This window comes from Diuraphis noxia, unplaced genomic scaffold, assembly GCF_037042655.1.
Source record: "Diuraphis noxia isolate RWA-SAM2 unplaced genomic scaffold, SU_Dnox_SAM2 contig0003, whole genome shotgun sequence".
NCBI classification, from domain to species: Eukaryota; Metazoa; Arthropoda; class Insecta; order Hemiptera; family Aphididae; genus Diuraphis; species Diuraphis noxia.
In genome coordinates this window covers 50,397,850-50,419,549 of record NW_028301713.1, presented here as the reverse complement: position 1 = coordinate 50,419,549, position 21,700 = coordinate 50,397,850, and the positions used below count along the sequence as shown (strand labels likewise).

Below are 21,700 nucleotides of genomic sequence, written 5' to 3'. Positions count from 1 at the left end.
TACTACAATAATATTGATATCTTCACATCATGTATTAAAAGCACAGATATCTTCAATAAATTATATAAGTCTAAAAGACATAATATATTCCGATATTTTTCATATAACACCATGTTAGTTAGGTATCAGATAATTACATTAAGAGTTTCGATATCTTCAACCACGCTAAATAATTTTTTTTTATTGCACCTTGAAGTGTTTTTAAACAGTGTATGGAGTTTATTATAACTCAAAAAATACATGCATCGAGTAAGTCGTTGAAAATAATCGATTTTTGTTTTTATTCCCTTTGATATTTGGTTTAACGAAAATTAACTGTATTCTTATTACAATAATTGTTATGCAATGATTTCGTATGAATTCAAGACTTAAAATCTGCAGTATCGTACATGACTTCATGAGACATTTATATTGATGATATCCAGTATAAATTGAGAATTTTTTTTTCTTTTTTTGTTATAATACTTATTTTGTATGACGTACAAGAAACAAGTGCATGGAATATGGACATTTCTTATACAAATGTCATATACGTAATATAAATAATATATCGTGTTAGAAAATCCATTACTTATTGAGTTAACAATTTATAGACTGGGTAGGAATGCAATATAATATACTCGATGGTATTATTGTGAATTGACTTATTGTCAGTCGTATTTGATCACCTGGACACGTCAAGGTATCTCTGTTGTTTGACAAACAAATATAACATTATCTTAACCATTACATTAGTATTATTGTATTGTATGATATATAACTCTATATTTATATGTTTAATGTTATGTTTTCGTAAATCTGTTGTATGTTTTTACCGAATGAATCAAAAAATTGCTTGATAAACTACACTCTTAATACACACATATACAAATTTAAATTCAAAATATTATCCTACATATTTTTGCATGCTTCGAGATTTTTATTTTTATATGCATACTTTTAAAAAATCGTTCGTTGTTTACTGGATATTCTAGTATATAATATACAGGGTAATTCTTTTATCAAACAACACTTATATGGTGTTTGTGTGTAAATACCACCTACCATACACCTATAACACACAAACACCACCCAAAACCACCCAACTTTCGGAGGCTATATCTTGTAAACGGATTAACGAAAAATTAAAATTTAAACGTGAAAATTCATTGAAAAAAATAGCCTTTTTAGCTTATGAAATTTTAAGTATAGGTTATCATTTAAAAATCAAAAGTTTATAATGGTTTACCTGATAAATATAAGGGTGAAAATATTTAAAAAATATATAGTTCTAGAACAAGATGGATCTACAATTTTGAAAAAAAAAAAATTTGAAAAAAGTCAATAGTTTTTGAAATAATGAGTGTTGTTTTATAAAAGAATCACCCTGTATATATTACACATATTATGTGATGTGATAGTCAAAATAAATTACACCAAAAAATATTCTGAGGGGGGATATAAGATTACGATGTGTGTTATCAAAAACTTTAAAAAAAACTGAAATGGGTCATCTTGTATACCTAATATTATATATTATATATTGCCCTAATTCTTAACTGTAATAAACTATACATCTATTCAAGTATTTTTTTATAACATTTTCAACTTCCTCAGTTTTATTTATTTACAATCATGTTAAATTATAATCTTTATTATTTTAGATACTTGACTTGGCAAACATACATTATATAATATAAGATGTAAAATAATTAATATTAATATTGATTCAGTTTCCAGTAACGGTTACAAAATTAACACCCACAATAACACAATAACTATATTGTAGTATAAATGAAAAAAAATTAAGCTACTCAATTAATTCCCACTGAACACTAGTTTTCATATTTAAAAAGTTTTTGAAAAGAAAATATTCTAATTTAACCTACATTTTGTATTTGTTATTATCTACGAATAATGCAAATGTATTCCTCAAAAAAAAAAATAAATATTGTCCTGTGTATAAATTATAGTTTGTTTTTTTATGTATACATATGAAATTTAAAAGTATTAATATAAATTAATTATTAAATTATCCATTGTACTTATTAATATTCATGTATTTACTAGTTCTTATGGGTCAAATAATTTATAGAAAATAATACCTGAGGGGTATAATATATTGCTTTAATTTCGTATGTAAAATTTATTATTCTATAAGAAATTATTAATTCAAAAGTAACGAAAATATATTCACCTATGCTTATACTGTATAAAATATTTTATTAGCATTAATGAGTAGCGTATAATAGTAAGATAATTCGTTTTATTGTGATAAATGATATTTTATATTTTATACTTCGCAGTTTACTATTTATTTTTATTTTTTGGATACAATTAATTACTTAAAATTAATTTAAATTTTCTCTCTAAATTAAAAATGCAGTTCTCATCTTTTTTATTAAGTTAATATTATTTACATAAAACAATTGTCTAATGATAAAATTGACCTTAAATAATAGTAGTGCCTGGTTAATAACGATTAAGTTCTATAAATGCCTTACTATAGGGTCTCAGCTTTCTAGGCTTTACTATTTTACGTCTCACAACGAAATGAGGTTCTACCAATACAATAATTGTTTGTTTAATTTTCACCAATTCAAAATAATTTAAAGAATGATCAAGGCAGTATTATAAAATAAATAAGATTGCATAGCTTGAATATTTATATTTTCTTTGATAACATTTTTGTACAAATTTTAACGAAAAAATAATAATATTTCTCAAATACAATGAACACAATATATGTAATATGCATCAATGAAATTACACCATGATGTCAACATAAAAAAAAAAACTTTTACTTATATAGAAAAAAAACGGTAAATAGTAAACACAATGAAGAGTTATTATATATTTGGAGTCAATCCAAGAGGACACTAAATCTAACAAAATCTGTTTAAACATATTTACGATGCACTATCAGTTATTGCTTTTTTTCTTGGATACATTTTTCTTTTAAACCATTTATAGAATTATTTGATAATATGTATGCATATAAAGTGTTTAGAAACCACTGTACTTATTTTGAACATTTTATGTATATGAAAAGTAATTGTATAATAATGAAATTAAATATAAAACGATGATAATGACATATAAATTACATAATACCTATATTATGGTCAATGAAATGGTCTGAAAAAATATGGAAGTAAAATATAATAATTATATATTAAACTTTGCATTTTATAGAATATAATATTAATTTCGAATGTATTAACATATTAAGTATTTTATACTTCAATAATATGTTTGAAATAAAGTATTTCTGTTCAACGTCATTGGTTTCGTTGGCTTTATATCGTCGTGATACTATATTGTATACACTGATCAGTATGTGGACGTTCGTCAAACGAAAAGCTTATGCCAATAGCAACATTTATAGTTAATTTAATAACATATTGTGCCTGTAACGAGATCTGTAGTTGCATGGATTGTAATCGATAAAACACTGTAAAATTGGTTTCTGCGAAAGCAAAATGATGATGAAATTTTAATGAAGTTTTAAGGGGTAAAAGAACATGATGGTGAAACGAGCACAGATATGTTTTCCAATCCAATTTCACCATAGTAATGATTAATTTGTCCGTCTACAAATCGTTTTTCATCCTTACCCTCTCTTAACGGACATTACCTCTTCAAATTTTCATTTTCGATCTCGTCTCACCTTTTTTACGGTATGTTATATCGTTTCCCTAGAAACGATGAAAGCTCCTATGGAAACACAGGAAATCAATCGCAGAAGAGCAAGTGGGTGGATTATAATAAAATTAACAATTATATTACTTTCCAGACGTATAACGACAGTATTTCAGTATTTACTTATTAATACAAAATGCATTCAATATGTATTGCTTCACTATATGAAAAAAACACCACTACAACTTTCGATAAATCGATGTTTAAAATATATTAATATATTCGAATCATGTACTGATCCAAAAAAATTTATTTTCTACGAATAGTTTTGGTGTGTCTGCGTGACATGGTGATTAACTTGAAACATACTAAACCAGAGGTTCCCAATTTTTTCATTGTGTGACCCATTTAGAAAATGTTTGTCACTCAAAAAGCCAGAACATAGAAATACAAATGAGCTTGATTTTTTTTGTATTTCATCGCTGCAAAGACTTTTATTCTAATAAAGTCGTGGTGACATGTCACTGGTATAGCATTTGTAATCACCGCAAGTCTATTATAAAGCTAAATTCGAAAATCAGTGTACAACTGTATAGTGGTATGTAACTGTTTCATAGTATGCTCGTATTAATGAATAAGTTATTGTATAGAGATTGCAATACTTATAGGACTTACCAATAGGAGTTTGATGCTTTGTATGGTACGGTGATATTATAATATTATAATGAAAATGTTTAATTTGATATTATGAATTATTTTAAGTTGATTTGTGTCATTTTTACAGATTGTGGATATCTTTGAACCTTACTAAACCATGCACATAGGTAATATTCACGTGCACTGCATATTATATACTCTGTGCATTAAGTACGTAAACAAAGTACGTTTGGACGAAGTCAGAATCACAAATACTAGTGATAAAATTATTAATACCTACTCCCGACTGATGAGTCAACGAGTGATAGTTCCATGACAGTGATAGGTCACAACTATATTTCGAAAGATCCAAATTGACAGTATACCCATCAATCCGTTCTTCTAAAGGTTATAATAATACATCGCCTATATCGCGGTAACTACGTTACTATCGTCATACCCACACATCACGTCGTGTTTGTAATGCAAATATAAATAATGTCACTTCGTAATATTGTAACGGTGAACGTGCGAGAATACTAATATTATATATTGAGATATACCGAGTTCATAGATCGTGTGACGCGTACTATCTCAACACATGCAATGTGATTAAATATGTTAGTTTATATTTTATGAATGGTATCTAATAATATATGAACCATTTTACATAAATATATATATAAATAAAATATATTTTGTGATTGCGTACCTACATAATATGAATAATGCAACAATGCATTACGATCGTTTGGCATATAATAAAATTACGGTTAAATGTCATCGGATGTCGACTGTAATCATGTGCCAACCGTGGTATGGGCTGATCCAACATGAGCGTAACCGCAACACAGTAAATGTGGTATAATGCAAGCGAGGGTACACCCTCGTCAAACCTAAATGGAGGGAAGGATAACTGTAAGTCAGAGATGTTATGGTTGAGGAAGTGTATGGGAATTAATGTGTTTGTCGAACAAAACCATGTGTGATGGTTACAATAATAACATAATGTAATATGGTATATGGAGATCCGAAGATTTTTTGGTTTTTCGCTGACCATTTCATCCACCCCTAACCATCATTCCTTTGAAGAACAACATCACTTTCACCAGTCACTAGTAATCGGGAATTGGTACCTAAATATTATGTAACAATCTGCTGTACAGAAGGTCTTAAGTGTAATATTTTTATATTCAGTATTCTCAGTAAGTACTCAAAAAAATGTCGTAAACAAAAATAAAACGCGTCAAGCTCTAAAAACTTAAAGTATTACCTACTAAGATTTATTTTATTTTTTCCAAGGACCTATTAATAATCTCGCTTTTTTAATTTTTAATTTCATAATTTTATGGTTTTGGTAAAAATTTATAATTTTGTACGAATTCTGTACTTAATACTGGTTTTGTACTATCAAGTATCAATACTCTTCAAACAATAAATCATTTTCGAAATCGAAATCGAGATCGAGATCTAAAAAATTCAATACCAGGCACTGGTATTTGACACCAAATTCATAAACAAAAATAAATGTATTGGTAAACTGAACTTAAAATTAAAACAACTCAATAAACAGTATATCTGTAATCGAAACTGAAATAAAAATTGGAAAAAAAATACTATTAGTCGAAACTAAAATCAAAAACTGAATAAATAAATACCGATATTTTATATCTAAATCGAAACCGGTAAAATTAAATACCGTAATCTAAATAAGAAAAAAAATGTTTTCGGCTTCTGTATACTTTTCAGACATCTTCTTTTGAACAGTAATTAATCGTGTTATATAGTATATACATTATACATATTATATTATTATTACTACACAGTACACATTGATAAGTCAAAATCTTTCAAAATTGCCACTGCTCTTTGCGTGTGTATATTTTTAAAATCACCTTCACTGGAATGGTGTGTTCAAATAATTATCATAACAGTGATATGGCTACAGAACCATTGGGAGACATTCTTTACTACTGTAGTGATAAGTGAATTTGACATTTTGTTGTCTCCGTGACGAGTGATTTATGCGAGCAGAAATACAGCTAGATAGTATTTTAATGTTATAACGATGAAAATATTTTAAATCATTATCGTTTTGTCCGGTTTTTTGATCCAGTCACCCCGGCACAGCCTAAAACATCGTAAACAATAATAATTTTATAATATATTATTATATGGGCAAAAGCAATTTGCCAACAAATGTTTGTGTAAGCTCATATCTACGAGCGTCTCACGGTTAGATTGTAAATAACAAACTATTCATACAAGATTTCTGTATCATGAATTATTCCACATATGACGCTATGCAGTCTCAAAGAAATGTTACAAGTTTTAAGACAATTTTAATTATGTACCAATGTAACTATTATACATTTGTACACAAGTATGGTTGAACGATATATCGTAAATTAATTAAATTTAGACATAATATTATCATTGTGTTCAAATACACAAGAAATGCAGAGTTAAATCGAATATAATGACGTTTAAATAGAACTGAATTACTTAAAAAAGTCAATCAAGTACAATAATTAATTATAGTGCCTTACGCATTAAAGTTCGCTAAAACCAGTACAACTCTGCCGTCGTGGGTAAACCGTCAACATTAAATTATTCATACAAGCTTTCATGAATAATATCCTTCATACAGTTTCGAAGAAATGTCACACATTTTATAGCAATAATAATTTTGCTTGTACATTGTATAAGTACGATTTAACGATATATCGTAAATAAAAAAGGCAAACATAATATTCTTTTTAAGCATAAGAGAAACACATACCTAGTTAAATATAAGTATGAAATAATGAGATATTACAAAAAAAAAATTATAAAAATAAACTTGTCACAATAGTATATTTAAACAAACCTAAAAGGAAAGCATAGTTTATATTCATACTATGGTATTCAAATCCTTATAGTTGGCTTAAAATATTTAATTAAGTGGATACCTATCATACTAATATTATTACTTACAGTGCTTAATGCAGGGAAGTTCACCAAAGCTATAGTACAAATCGAAACTAACGTTTTGGTTGGATTGTCAATAATAAATTATTATTCATACAAGCTTTCTATGAATAATATCATACAGTTTTGAAAAAATGCCACACGTCTTATAACAATAATTTACTATATCTGTATTATGCACAATATTATGATTTAATGAGAAATCATAAAAAAAGACATAATATTATATTAAAACATTAAAGGAACAAAGGAATGTAACATGATTACCACATTTAAATTTAATTCACTTAACAATTCAATACAGTAAAATACAGGGTCTAATGTATTGTATATAGGTGGAATTTATGGGATCCATTATTTGTCAAATGGGTAGTTCATTTTTATATGACTTAAAATTAAAATTAAATCAATCAAATGGTACCATAATTTTTTAATAGTTAGAGATACATATCAAAAATACATGACATAATAAACTAATATAAGTGTACTGTACTTAAGACAACACAATATTATTCAATGCTATTCCTAATAAATACTTTAATTAACCTAACCTTGGTAAAAGTAATTATTATTGTTGTTAATAGCGTTTAATTGAGTTCAAATAAATTTTACTACATTGAGAATTTGGTATAGATTGGGAAGCACAGTTGTTTAATGTTTATAATTTTACACATCAAAATAATATGTAAAACTGAAATTATTGTTATTTAACAACCATAGTACCTAACTTACTGTGGCTTCAAGTTTAAAACTAAAAGTAATTGAGACGCAGACACGCAGTGCGTCAACTAAGATAGCAATCTAAAAATGTTATAATTAAATACCTATCTCAATTCATATTGTATTTTATAGTAACAAAAGAGGTGAGTAGACTACTACTTTGAAAAATTAAATTAAAACATTCACTAGTATTAAAATGAATCTTAAGTTATTTTGAATACAAAACAATTGTGATGTGTTAAATTATTTACAAACAAAGCTTAAATGAACAGGTACATTTTATACAACCCAACACATGGTCAACTCTTCTGAATTAAATTTTATTTTAAACGTATAAAAAGTTATTATTTTAAGCACGGTATTATAAATAATTCATAATTGTTATCAATAAAAAAATCAAAATTTTGAAATATATTAAGATGACAGACGGCCTCCGCTCAGGATAGCTTTTAATCGTGTTCACTGATTAGTGATTTATCATTGAATTAGTTTTTAAAACATTATAGCGATACGATTCCACGTTGATAATTTGTGTGATTGCTGCGTTTGCAATCTTAGGAAAACCTATGTAGTAAATATTTGGTTTATTTAATAACGAAGGAAAAATTAGCAGTTGAGATGTAAATTGTTCTTGATGTGCATGTAGGGTGAGCAGTGAGCACGTGGTTCGTAGCTGATGGAGTACAGGTGCCGATTCTTGTCAGTGAACCAATAGACGATATCATGACTTCGTATAACGTGAATACCAAGCTATAAACCGATATAATTTTAAGTATCCAAATGCCTAACGAAAAACAAAGTCGGCGTTTACCGTGTGTGTGCAATGTTGGGGCCTCGTAGCTGCGTGATAAAACTTTGCGCCGAGAGCGTGTTTGAGATGTTGTGAGTTATGACTGTGTTCTAGGAAAGTAGAAAACCAAGAGAGTGTCATGCCCGACGTGTCGTACTGTCAGAGAGGATGGTAAGACAAGTCGTGTAATGGAACTAGTGGAGCAATTCCACGAAGGAAGAAACCGGCCAGAGGGAGTATCATCAATTTATTACAGTGAAATACTAAATTAAGATGTGCACACTGCACTTATAGCAATAGTTTTTTTTATTACTCTCTCTTAACACGTTTTGTGCGAAATATTACAAAGTTAGAGTTTGAATAATATGAATCATGTTCTTCCCTAAAACTACAACTACAAAAGAAATACAATGTTATCAAGCACAGGTTTAAACATTTGTTTTTTCCTTATTTAGATAAACTTAACCGTTTGTCATGTACTAGTTAAACTAATCACTTTAAAATTAATTTTTCTTCTCGTGGTAATTAAAATTAATATTATATGAGCATCGTATTTCAGATTAAAATATTGATTAAATAATTTACAATATGTTATTCTACACAATTTTATTTACGATATGATGTTTTCTTTGTTTTTGTAACTGAGTCAAAATATATACATACATATATATATATATATATATATATTATTTCAGACAATTATAATTTATGATGAATAATTTATGCAAATATTCATATTATGATTGGTTTAATCTTACGTGTTTGGAATTAATAGCGCTTATGTATATTTTTTAAACTGTAATAAACAATGTTATAAAATTCTTAGTATTTAGTTAATTCATAAAGGTTTATAAAATATTGAAATATAATCTGCTTGTACTGCTTGTAGTATGAATTTCAGTAGGTGACACTTTATTTCGACTAACTAACGAGTTGTTTTTGAATAAAGACTAACCCGTTATTTAATAAATAATATAATATCACATTTGTATTCTGACGAGCTGATAAAATGTTGTTTTATAGTCGTATTTCATGTATATAAAACATTAATTTATTTTTTATTTTTTTATTAGGTTCTTAGCAAAATAAATAATAATATTTCATTTTAAGACCATAGGTAGATTTTTTTTTTCAACTTACCATCTTGTAGGTATTCGAAGAGTTAATCACATTGAATATTAAAATAATAACAAAAATCATAAATAGATATCCTGAGATTAGAATTGGATAAATCAAAAAATCTTAGGTACACATTATATGAATGCTGAAAAAATCTTAGGCACATTTTTCATTATTTTATCCGTTGCGTGAGAAAAGAAATTAAAAGTAATAATAATATTAGTGGACTGCGAAAAAAACTATAGTAAAAATATTTAAAACAAAAAGAATTTACCAGTCATTGCTCGAAAAATGCAAATACTACACCATAGTCCCTTAGCTTATTGTTTTTTTTTTAGTTTTTTTTTAATTACTACCAATTAGTCGTTTCACCATAGTGCTGGCACATGGTGTGTTAAACTTTATAATTATTATAACGATGGCTGCGTCCCATGGAGGAAAACAATGAGATCCTATGCAGGAGATTTTTTTGATTAATTTAACGGTTTATTAAGAACAGTAAATACGAGTAATATAAAACATAAAATATTATTTATATTAGGCATTTATTATTAGTGAGAGTATTTTATTATTTTAAAAATATTTTTGCAAAAATTATAGATATCAACGTAATATGTTATATTATAATTTTGATTTATGTATATCTAATATATATGCATATAATATTCAAATGTATTTATTATGTACGGTGATTGGTCACATTTATTAACTTGTACTGAGGTCAAGCATCGATTGTCGTCACTAGTAACTAGATCTTGGATTGGTGACCACATGTGTTTATAGTGACGTATCCTCGCCTCACATGTACGTGTTATGAACCTACCGAACGTATCCAGCTACAAAAAAAAAGTGTAATTAGCCATTACCAAATGGTCTATGTTTCTGGGGGTGAATAAAAAAAAGATATGTTAATATATTTAAATATATATTTTATACATCGATGATGATTGATGACCATTCGACTAAATAAATTATTTAAATCATCTAAATTCATATTGGATCTACAACATAGAACATGTATTTAGCTTAGTTTAAAAAGCACATATTCTTATTATGCCTTTGTGTATAGATTGTATATTCTCTAATAAAAATTAGTAATAATAAAGATTAATCGAATACACTTGAAACTATGAAAATATGTTACACATAAATACATAATATAATAATTCAGATAATAGTCTATAATAATATAATATTTTATCATTAGTTTATTTATTCATAAACTCCGTAGTAATTATTGGAACTATTGATGAACACTATATTATATATTATATGTGTGAATAGCTATATTGAAAGAAACTTTTAATACCTATTAGGTATTGTAAAACTACTAAAACTAAATAGGTACCTACTGAAATCAATATAATAGAAAAACTTTACATTTAGCTACTATTCTATATTTTGCTATTGAATTAAGTACATACATTTTAATATTAAATGTATTTATAAATTATTTAGTCTTAAGCCAAAAAAATATGACATTAATACAGTAATAATGACTTACCTAATATTACGGTATTCAATATTAATGATTTATATAAATTATTTTATCTTTATATTATTTATTTATTAACTCGTAATAAAATCATTCGTAATTTTACTTCGCAAAAATATAATGTTTATACTTCAATATTAGAATGAATTGTTGATAAGTAGATTTGTGAAAACATATTACAGTGTCCCAGGATGTTAGTATTCAAAAAAAAAAAAAAGAAAAAAAAGCGGTTAAGTGGGTATCGCTCTGCTGTACATTGGGGTTAGGTTAGGTTATCATTGTATACGAAAAACGATTCTGAACGGAGACGGTTTATCTGTCTAAGATATATTATAGATTATTAAAAATTTTCAAATCTTAGATTTAAAAAAAATTTTTTTTATGAATTTCTAGCTTAAAATAATTTGCGAATTTTCGTGATTTTTACGTATGTTATCAAAATTTAAATTTAAATGCTTGTAAAAAAAAAAAAATGTGACTATGCATTTCTTTTTTTTTTCAACTGCTATTGTAAAAATATTTTAGGAACTTTGTATTAAATTCTCAAATCTTAGAATTAAAAAGAAAAACTTTTATGAATTTCTATCTAAGATAACTTTTACTATTTACTATTTTTATTAACTAACTTATTGAATGGCATTGTTTTAGGTACTTTAGTTTCACATTAAATTCCATTTAGTTTTTATTATTAATATTATTAATATTATTATTATTATTTTTTTTTTTTTTACTTTACTTTATTTTTAGCTATAATAATTTTATATTTGTAGATATATTTTGAATATAATTAATTATAAAAATATTGATCATAGTAGGTATAAAGGTATAAACAATAATTAAATGATGGAAAGTATAAATTGGGATAAACCTAAAAAATATGGATACTATACAAGTAATCTAACGTATGTGAAAAAATAGAATTTCCTGTTAAAAATTAGATAAACATATTGTAATTTATACTTAGTAATAAATATTCATGTTAATGACTATATTTTTGAAAACCTTGTACAATCAAATGTACCACCATGGCATTGATTATTTATTAATTTAATAACGTATAAGAATAACTTAAAATTATGGTGGTTTAAAAAAAAGATTAAAAGAAAAATGCTTAGGTACCTATTATTTAAATATTAATATTAATTAATATAATTTAATATATATACACACACATATATATATATATATATATACAAGTTGTAATAGAAAGATCTGACCAAAAAAGCAAAAAAACATTATACTAATAAACGAATAACGAAAATTGTTAATGTTATATGAAAATTAAATAATTTAAGAAGTTACTCATGTCAGAAAATTCTAAAAGATTCTATTTTTTTTTTAATTAATATCTGCATTAATTTAACAAAAAAAAATATTGAATTTCAAAAAATTCAAAAAAATAAACTACTTAACTTAGATAAATCTTTTTACCACCAAAATTATTCTTATCATCAGATTAACAAATCGATTTTATCCAAATATGTTTTTATTAAATTAATTTAATTTTTTATTTTCAGTACTGAAAAATAAACATAAACAAAATTATTATACGTGTAACGTTATGGTCAATTAATGAACAAAAAATAAAAAATAATTATTTGAACAAAATGTATTCCAAAAGTCAGTTCTATCTGTTAGAGTCTAACAGTTAGACCTTGTATATAAAGAGTGAGATACAAAGAGAGAGATAAGGAGGTAAGATACTTATTGTGTAAGTGTTAAAAATTATTTGGAAATAAACAAATTAGCATTAGATGTAATAATAAAATAATATTTATTATTGAAACTATTTCTCTATTATACATTATAAGCTTAATGGTTGCACAGCTGCCATATCAGTGCTAAGTCATTCTGATGTCAATTACTACACAGTGATTTATAAAAAGAAATATTATCACATATTATTACATTAATGTCACAGCAAGAGTGACATTACTGCAATATTTTCTACTAACTTGCTATACATAACTTGAAAATAGCTGCATGTATGTTAAACTGTTTTCTTAAATTTATGGGCCAGCAATATATTATGCAATTTTGTTTTTATTATACTGCAGCTGAATAACTTTATTTCTAGATGACGTATACTATAAACTACATGATATTATTATGTATTATTTAAGGTATATTTTACAAACAGTTTATAATTTTTCTGAACCCTCACATGACTTAAACGAAATTCAGTGTACTATTTATGACGATACAAATATTACGTCGTACTAAACTCAATATTTTCCGTGAAAATATTTAGAAGGAGCTTATATTATGGTGGTACTTGAATAACGTTTATACCGATACTTATTACTTTTAACCAATCAATAATAATCCAAAAATATCTAAAAAATACAAAAAACAGCTGCAGTGCAATGAACACTTGTACGATAAATAATAATAAGAAATATATTACACACACGAGACATAAGTTAAAATACAAAATTATTTATCTTTAATAATGTCTATAACTATGGCTGATCATTGTTATGTAGGTATGTATTTTCATATTTTTATTGGTTGTTTATAAAAGTAGCTAGTTTATTCCAAAATTTGTCTCATAATATATTATGATTCTGTATACAACATAATTTTCTATTTTAGACTCACGTGATAGAAATAATTCTCCGACAAAAGTATTTCGTAGGCTTTCAGGAATTTTAATATCTTCTAAAGTTTTTAGTTTGGCTGGTAAAGATTTTCTTCTTCTACGTTAAATAATTTTCCGTACAGCTTCAGGACCAGGTAAATATGTTTGAATACTTTAAGGTATATTACTAATTACTTATTGCAATATTTGAGAGGGTTCATCACGAGTCGAATGTGCACGTTTTTTAAAAATCTGTTCGAAATTCTATAGCTATTGCACTGTGTACTTGACGTGCATGGTTATGATCTGTAGGCGTGCCACGAAGTTTATGTACACCATTGATACAATTAGTCGTAGCTCTGGCATTACAATTTTCAATTGTTTCTAAAGTTTTTCTAAGGACTCTTTTTTCACACTCCCAGTAGTACCAATTTTCACGCACTTTATTTTAGACCATAACATAGCCATCTATAACAAGATTTTTTTTTAACAAATAACACTCCATTATTATAAAATAAAATACGATGACGGCACAAACATCACTGATTTAATATAACACTAGAGCACAAGACATTGGCTTTTCGGTTTTATATTGTATGATGTATAATACTGGTTCAATATCTTATCTCAAATAATTGCTTTGATAAATATCGATATAACTTGAAAATTTTGGATATACGAGTAGGTAGGTACATAATATAATATCTTTATCGCAATAATAATACCCAATGTCGTCATCGACTCGTCGGCTGTCGACTCGCAATTAGTCGACTCGCCGTTCTAGTCCCGTCTGATAGAGCACGTGTTGTTACACGTAAGATACTCGTAATTTTCTCATATAGAATCTTAGAATCTCAACTATTTATTTTATGAATGTATAACAAAGCAAATTAAGGATCTATTAATCGACGATGGCATTTATAACTAGAATAAAAATTAATTCCCAGGAAAATGGATCGATTGAGCCTACACGTCATTTTGTAATGAAGTAGGTTTTTTATTTATTTTCTTTCTCCTTTTAAACCTAGCTGAAAATGCCTTCAATAATGAGAATGCTTTTGACATTGTCTGATTGAATTCCATTTAAACGGAGCAATATGGTGAGACATTGATGCTTGAAATTAAATTACATCGTTTATGATTTACAAGTCAGAATAATACAAATTAATATATATTCTTGTATTTATAAAATAATGATGGTGATTAAAATACAATAAATTTTAATATTGAATTTTTTTAATTTAAAAATGTATAATTAGTATTTTACTATAATATATTGATTATGCGTTTGGTATGTATATTAATAAATTACCAAAAACAACATTAATATTTTTATAATTCCTGTAGAGTAATATTATTTAATAGATTGTACAACTACATGAATAAAAATCTTACACAATAGTTTTATTGAAGGTTCTTTGTTATAACATAATTAAATACTATAAACACATAATTATGACCATTATTATTATGTTAGATATATATAAATGCACATCTTTAGTCAAATTATTTTCTTTTTAAGTTTAAACTATATAATAAAAAAAAATATGTTAATTTCAACTTTTTTGTTTAAACATCTAAAAAGTATACAATGAAAAAAAAGAAAAATAATGATTATATTATAATTATTATATTTAGTATAGTAATATTATTTGAAAGAACACTGAAGTTTATATATTTATGATGTACATCGGTATTTTAATATTTGTCAGAGAAAAATAATTTCATCTAATACAGATTTTATAATTTGGTATTGTGATTTATCTTTTAATACATATTTATTAAGCTATTAGATCTAACTTATTACTTACAAAAAAAATATTAATAATATGTTCATTGTTTAATTTTTTACAGAAAAACGAGAAATATCCAGTCCAAAAAGTAAAAGTGGACAACCAGGAGTATCTGGTCACTCAGAATGGCAACAACTATGGTATTCGAGTGTTGATGAATTTCAAAAGCTGACGGAGCCGCTTTTGGATAACACCACTGAAACCAACCTCACTGTGCCATTAGGAAGCACAGCTTATCTTCATTGCCGTGTCAGAAACTTAGGAGAGCGAACGGTAAGAAAATTAAAGCATAATGTATACAAGTACAACATTCAATAAATCATTGTGAAGCATATATTTTTTATTAGCGCAACCGTGAATGTGTAACACATATAGCACCCATTGGCTAAAATTAGTGCCTATATACCCATATTAGTTGGTGCATATTTTTTTATATAATATTATAGTAACTTAAAAATCATATAGTATACATTTTCTTTTTTTGTTGCATTTTCATAATAATTTCTAATATTGCTATAGTCTCATTACATTGGAGTTGTTAATTATATTTTTCTCTACAATTATGTGTGCATATTGTTTAAGATTATTTTCTACAATGCACCAAAGCTTATCTTTAACCTCCGTGATACAAAAGATCGGCTTTCATAATACTATATTATTGAGAATGATATCATTCATAATTTTGATTCAGAAGTAATAATAATGAACCAATATAGAAAACAGCATAATCGTTTAGAAATAACAACATAAGTTTCTATTACACAAATGAACAAAAATGGTATTCATTGGTTGTATAAAATTCTATTTAAATTTCTATATATTCTACCTGATTGTTATTATTTTTCACATCAATCACCCACAGTAATTTAACAAAAATGATGAGTATCTTGCACATAACAATTATATTTAATCAGTTGATAACAAAAGTTATAAATAATTGTGTATCATATTTTTAGAACATAAGTGGAATATACTTATTGTTAAGTTATGTAGGTAAAATGTACATAGTTTTTTTAATATATTATATTTATTTTTCCGTTTCTGTGATCACTCGCGTTAGGTTGAAAAATGTATGTGATAAAAAACTTTCAATAGTACCGTTTCTATCAAACTAAAACTGCACAGATGTTACTTTGGAAGTAGCCATTATTGGAATTTCCCAATAGGTTAAAAAATAAATTAAGAACTACAAATTACTGTAGAATTTACAGCTTGTTTTCAGTAGTTTTTTATAGGTAGGAATGTTTCTGTATATGATGAAATAAAAATGAACAAAGACTCGATATTTGAGGTTGTGTATTTTCAAGTTTGTATGTAGTTATTGAAATAATATAATTAGAAATTATACAATAATTATTTATATTTCAACAAATTAAAATATTATGCATAACTACAGTCTAAAAGTTCATAGAATTTGGTAAGACGAGATTAATAAATAATAATAATAAACAGTCATAATAGCTACATAATATTTATTTTTATTTTTATAAATCAATATGAGACAACCATGAAAGTTTACTATACAAGAATATATATTTTAACAATATATGTTTAATTAGGCAGTTAATTTTAATTTTACTCTACACAGAATTTTTAAGGTGTGAAATTTATAAAAAATAGTTAATTGATAATTAGTTTATTAGTGAAACAGTCCATAGCAATAATATGACTACATGAAGAAATTTAGAGTATGCAATTACAAAACCATAAAATGGAATAGAAAATTAAATTGTACTAAAGTAAATTAATAAAATGACCAAAAATCAAAACAAAGAATTAAGCTTTATTAAAAAATTAATTATTACAGGATAATATTATATCTCTAATAATAAATAATCATTAGTCGAGAAATTACAAAAAAATATTTTAAATCATAACCATAAATAATTTTATTTTTACTCTCATACTTCGGTATAATTTGTTCAATTACGGTCAATTAATGATTTTATAATTATAAATCAATTAGATCACCGCAGTCAAATAACGAAAGACCATTTCTTGTCTCACCAATTACTTGAAGTTAAACTAAAATCGAAACAAGAAATCGATGATGCAATCAATAACTTAATCACCCTCATTCAGCCAGTAGCTAGTTCAAAGAAATATTCATGAATACTCAGATCAGGTTCTTTAACTCACATAACCCGATACAACAATTACATCGAGATGTTAATAGTATTTCTTCATCTCTTGAAATTAATTAATTTTCCTCTTTTGTTTTTTTTTAAATGATTCAAAAGCCTTCCGCTGAGTTTGGCATGAATGCTTAAATTGAAACTTTAAAATTTAATTTAAAATTAAAAAGCGTCTTCCTTCTTCTTTATCCCTATTAATTAAATCATACTTTATTAATAAACACTTTCAAGTCCAATATTACATATCAAAATTAAGAATCGCTAAGATTAAAACTAATGTTTCACAAAATAGAATACTATCCTCTTTCAATCTAACATAAATATGTTACCGTAAATGCCTGATGACTAGGTAAACCTAGGTTTTACTAGTTAATGCTAGGTTTTACTGTTTTTACTCAGTAAATGCTGACATTCTTAATCTTATTCGGGCATTTACTAAACACGTTGTGTACATCCTAGTATATACAAATTGACTTAGTAAAAGCTGATCAATACAACTTAATCACTTGTCTCAGTGGTTTAAAAAATGGTGAGTCAAAATAAATCTAACATACAACTTTTAAATTGAAATAAGGAATATGCCCGAACATTATCCCGAAGAACGTACCAACTCCTGTATACGACCCATTCAGATACTTATGCTTAATACTCGACAAAAGATAGACTTGAAATAAACACCTTCGAACCAAAAAACTAACCTGGAATAATCGTATGCGTATACTCAAACCTCTATTAATTTGAAATAAATACTTCACTCTAAACAACATCTATAAAGTTCTACTGAAACCGATCTGAACATATAGACTTCAACCATGGGCATACCAAAAAAATCTGACATTATTAGAATTCAAACGTTTCTATAAACATATCTCTTCAAAAACTGTTCAATGCTTTGCCCTATATCTCTAGTTTAATTCTTCGTAATAACTATGTATGCGAACAGTCGAATAGGAAACGTATATCTTCTATAAACTACTCCAAATTCAACCTAACCCTCTCATAAAATAACTTTCCGTTCTTACACTCACAGTAAATCCCAATTGCAAACTAAAAATAAAGTGGTGCCGTGATCTTTTACAAAACTTTAATATCTAACATCTCAAAAAAAAAAATATATACATATTACATAATAATAATTAAAAATTAATCACTAATCAAGAGTCATTACAAGGCTACTTGAATTACATCTTGCATATTGCGCATAATTATTTTCACATAAACTATTATAGTAATCATTTGTATAGATTACTTATGTCAAATAAAAATTTAAAAAAATATATGTATAAAATAAAAAAAACTCTATTAAATCAGTTTACTCGTCTTAAGAATATTTAGATTATATGATCTCGAAAAATATTATCTAAAATGTCTAATTAACTGATTAATATGCGGATTATCAAAATTGTATTACCTAATATAAAAATTAACATACATTGTAAATTATTGTATTTAAAAGAAAAAGAAAACTTTTTTCTTATTCTTCTACACTTAAATCATTCATAATGTATTTATTTATTATTTTATTTTATGTGGTCTAGAAAATAATTTTAAATCCTACAAATTTCAAATTTGTGTGACCAATATTATCCAAAGAAGAATTGTTTATTTTTCTTAATAACTACGTATTAATAATAAAATAGCAAACATCCTACTTCAACGAGATAACTAAAAACTTACAAGGTATAGATATTTTCGAGAATTGATTCATAATATGGATCAATCACTTTGTGAAATATACTCAGAGTTGTATTAGTTAAGCTTATGTACACAATTTCTGCATGAGCTTGTCAAGTGAGATTTGTGTGCAGGGGACCATAAAACGCACTCTAATGGTAACGAACTCAACAACTATTCGCTTATAGTTAAACTCAAATCAATAATATTGAAATTAATAAAGTTGTTTTTGTTTCTACAAATTTTAAAATTGATTCATCAATCCTCCTCAAACCATTGTTAAAAAAAAAAATATCATAAATCTCTTAAATAACTAAAAATAAATAAAATAATAATCATATATTACTTTAGTAATATAAGACTAGTCATTACTGACTGAGAATATATTGATATATTTATATCTTTGACTTGAAAAATTAGTCAGTATTTTACTTTGACAGATTGACATGACATTTTCAAATTATCAATCATCACACAGAGAGTGTTATCTGTTATTGAGTATCAAGTTTAGACTATTAGATTTTAGAAAGCCGATGATTGTCAATTAACTGCTGGGTCAACAGTATTATGGAGTATCAAGGTTTTCAATAGTTATACAACAAAATGAATTGCAAATCTAATTAATGTACTCGTCATTTAGCTAAGTGTCTTTTCACTTCAGAATTTCATACCGTATTACTGGACGATAGTAAATTATGTTCAAATAAATTATATTATAGAAGTAATAATATTAAAAATAATAAAAACTGCAGAAATTCATTTCTAATGGTTAATGGTACACAATCAATACATACACTACCTACGGATCGTTATTATATCATTTGATAAAAACGAAAAATAAGTTTCACAGGTTTATACATTATACAAAATTATTTCTCTGGCTGTATGGTCTTAGTCAAAAATTATAATAACTTTAAAAACTTTTCTAACGAAAATTATTATTTTAATTATCCAATAGTATTAATAATTATGAAAAACTATCAAAAGCACATAATATATTAATCATTTTTAATAATTTATAAATATCATCATAGAGTTTAGACGGTTACTTAATTATTATCATACATTAATATATGCTCTAATACAGTAAAAATCTAAAAAAATAATATTTTTAGGTATCATATGTTTTCTACTTTTTAATAATAATATCCATACATTTTTAATAACATAATATTATGTGTTCAATTATTAATCTAAATCGAATGAATTTAAAGACAAAAAACAAAATCATTGACTATTAATTGTTCAATAATATATATATATATTATATAATATTCATCACATATATTTAAAAATGTTTCATATAATAAAATAATTTCAAACAGTCGTTTTTAGTACAAATAAATAAAAATAAAAAATATATTATTAATTAATTACATGAAATATATATTATTTGTCTTCATAATGAAAAAACTAAATCGTTTAGTATATGACAATATAGGATTATAAAAATTAAGATAAGAACACTTTGTGCTCATACTAATTTAACGTGTTCTAAAAAATGCACGGGCATTCATTAAATATTGTATAACGATGTGTATATAAATATTACTTATTATTTTTAACTAATATATTATTTTTTTAATGATAAAAAAAATGAAGCCCAAGATTAATAATGTGAAGTTAATATTAATAGATACATATATAAATGCATATTATATTTATGGATGAAATCGTTAATACCCTAAAGGCTGGAGTGTACACAAAATGTTATAATATCATGGGTGATGAAATATGCTTAATCTGTGGAAAGTATAGATTAAAACATTTATTAGCATTGATACCTAAAATTATGATCATTTTTAATGTATGTTAATTCAATTTACGAATATTTAAAACTTAGCAGACTTGAATTCAAAACAACATTAAGCATTCTATTTTGCAATTCATAACAATTTTGTCAACATTTAATTAATTACGTCATAATTACATGTATTTCTTATTCTCATGATCTAATATCTAATATTTAAATGTAAAAAATATTCTTAAATAATATATTTTATAATAATTTATATAATATGCATGTAATATACAATAATCACACATAGTTGAAATATTATTTTTATAAAATATATTACTTTAAATTAATTGAAATCAAGATTGTAAAAATATATCCATATATAAAATGATATAAATTGTTATTATATTATAATTCTGCGATTCTGC

The 21,700-nt window shown here is 25.5% G+C and overlaps 1 protein-coding gene across 3 annotated transcripts in view; it reads left to right on the top strand.

Annotated features, from left to right (window-relative positions):
* LOC107168447 (opioid-binding protein/cell adhesion molecule-like) overlaps positions 1 to 21,700 on the top strand; it is a 337,823-nt gene that overhangs the window by 271,917 nt on the left and 44,206 nt on the right. For all 3 annotated transcript variants that reach the window (XM_089224027.1, XM_089224026.1, XM_089224028.1), the window contains one exon: positions 15,787 to 15,998. In XM_089224027.1, coding sequence (XP_089080153.1) covers positions 15,787 to 15,998 — 212 coding nt within the window. The remainder of the gene's footprint in view (positions 1 to 15,786; positions 15,999 to 21,700) is intronic.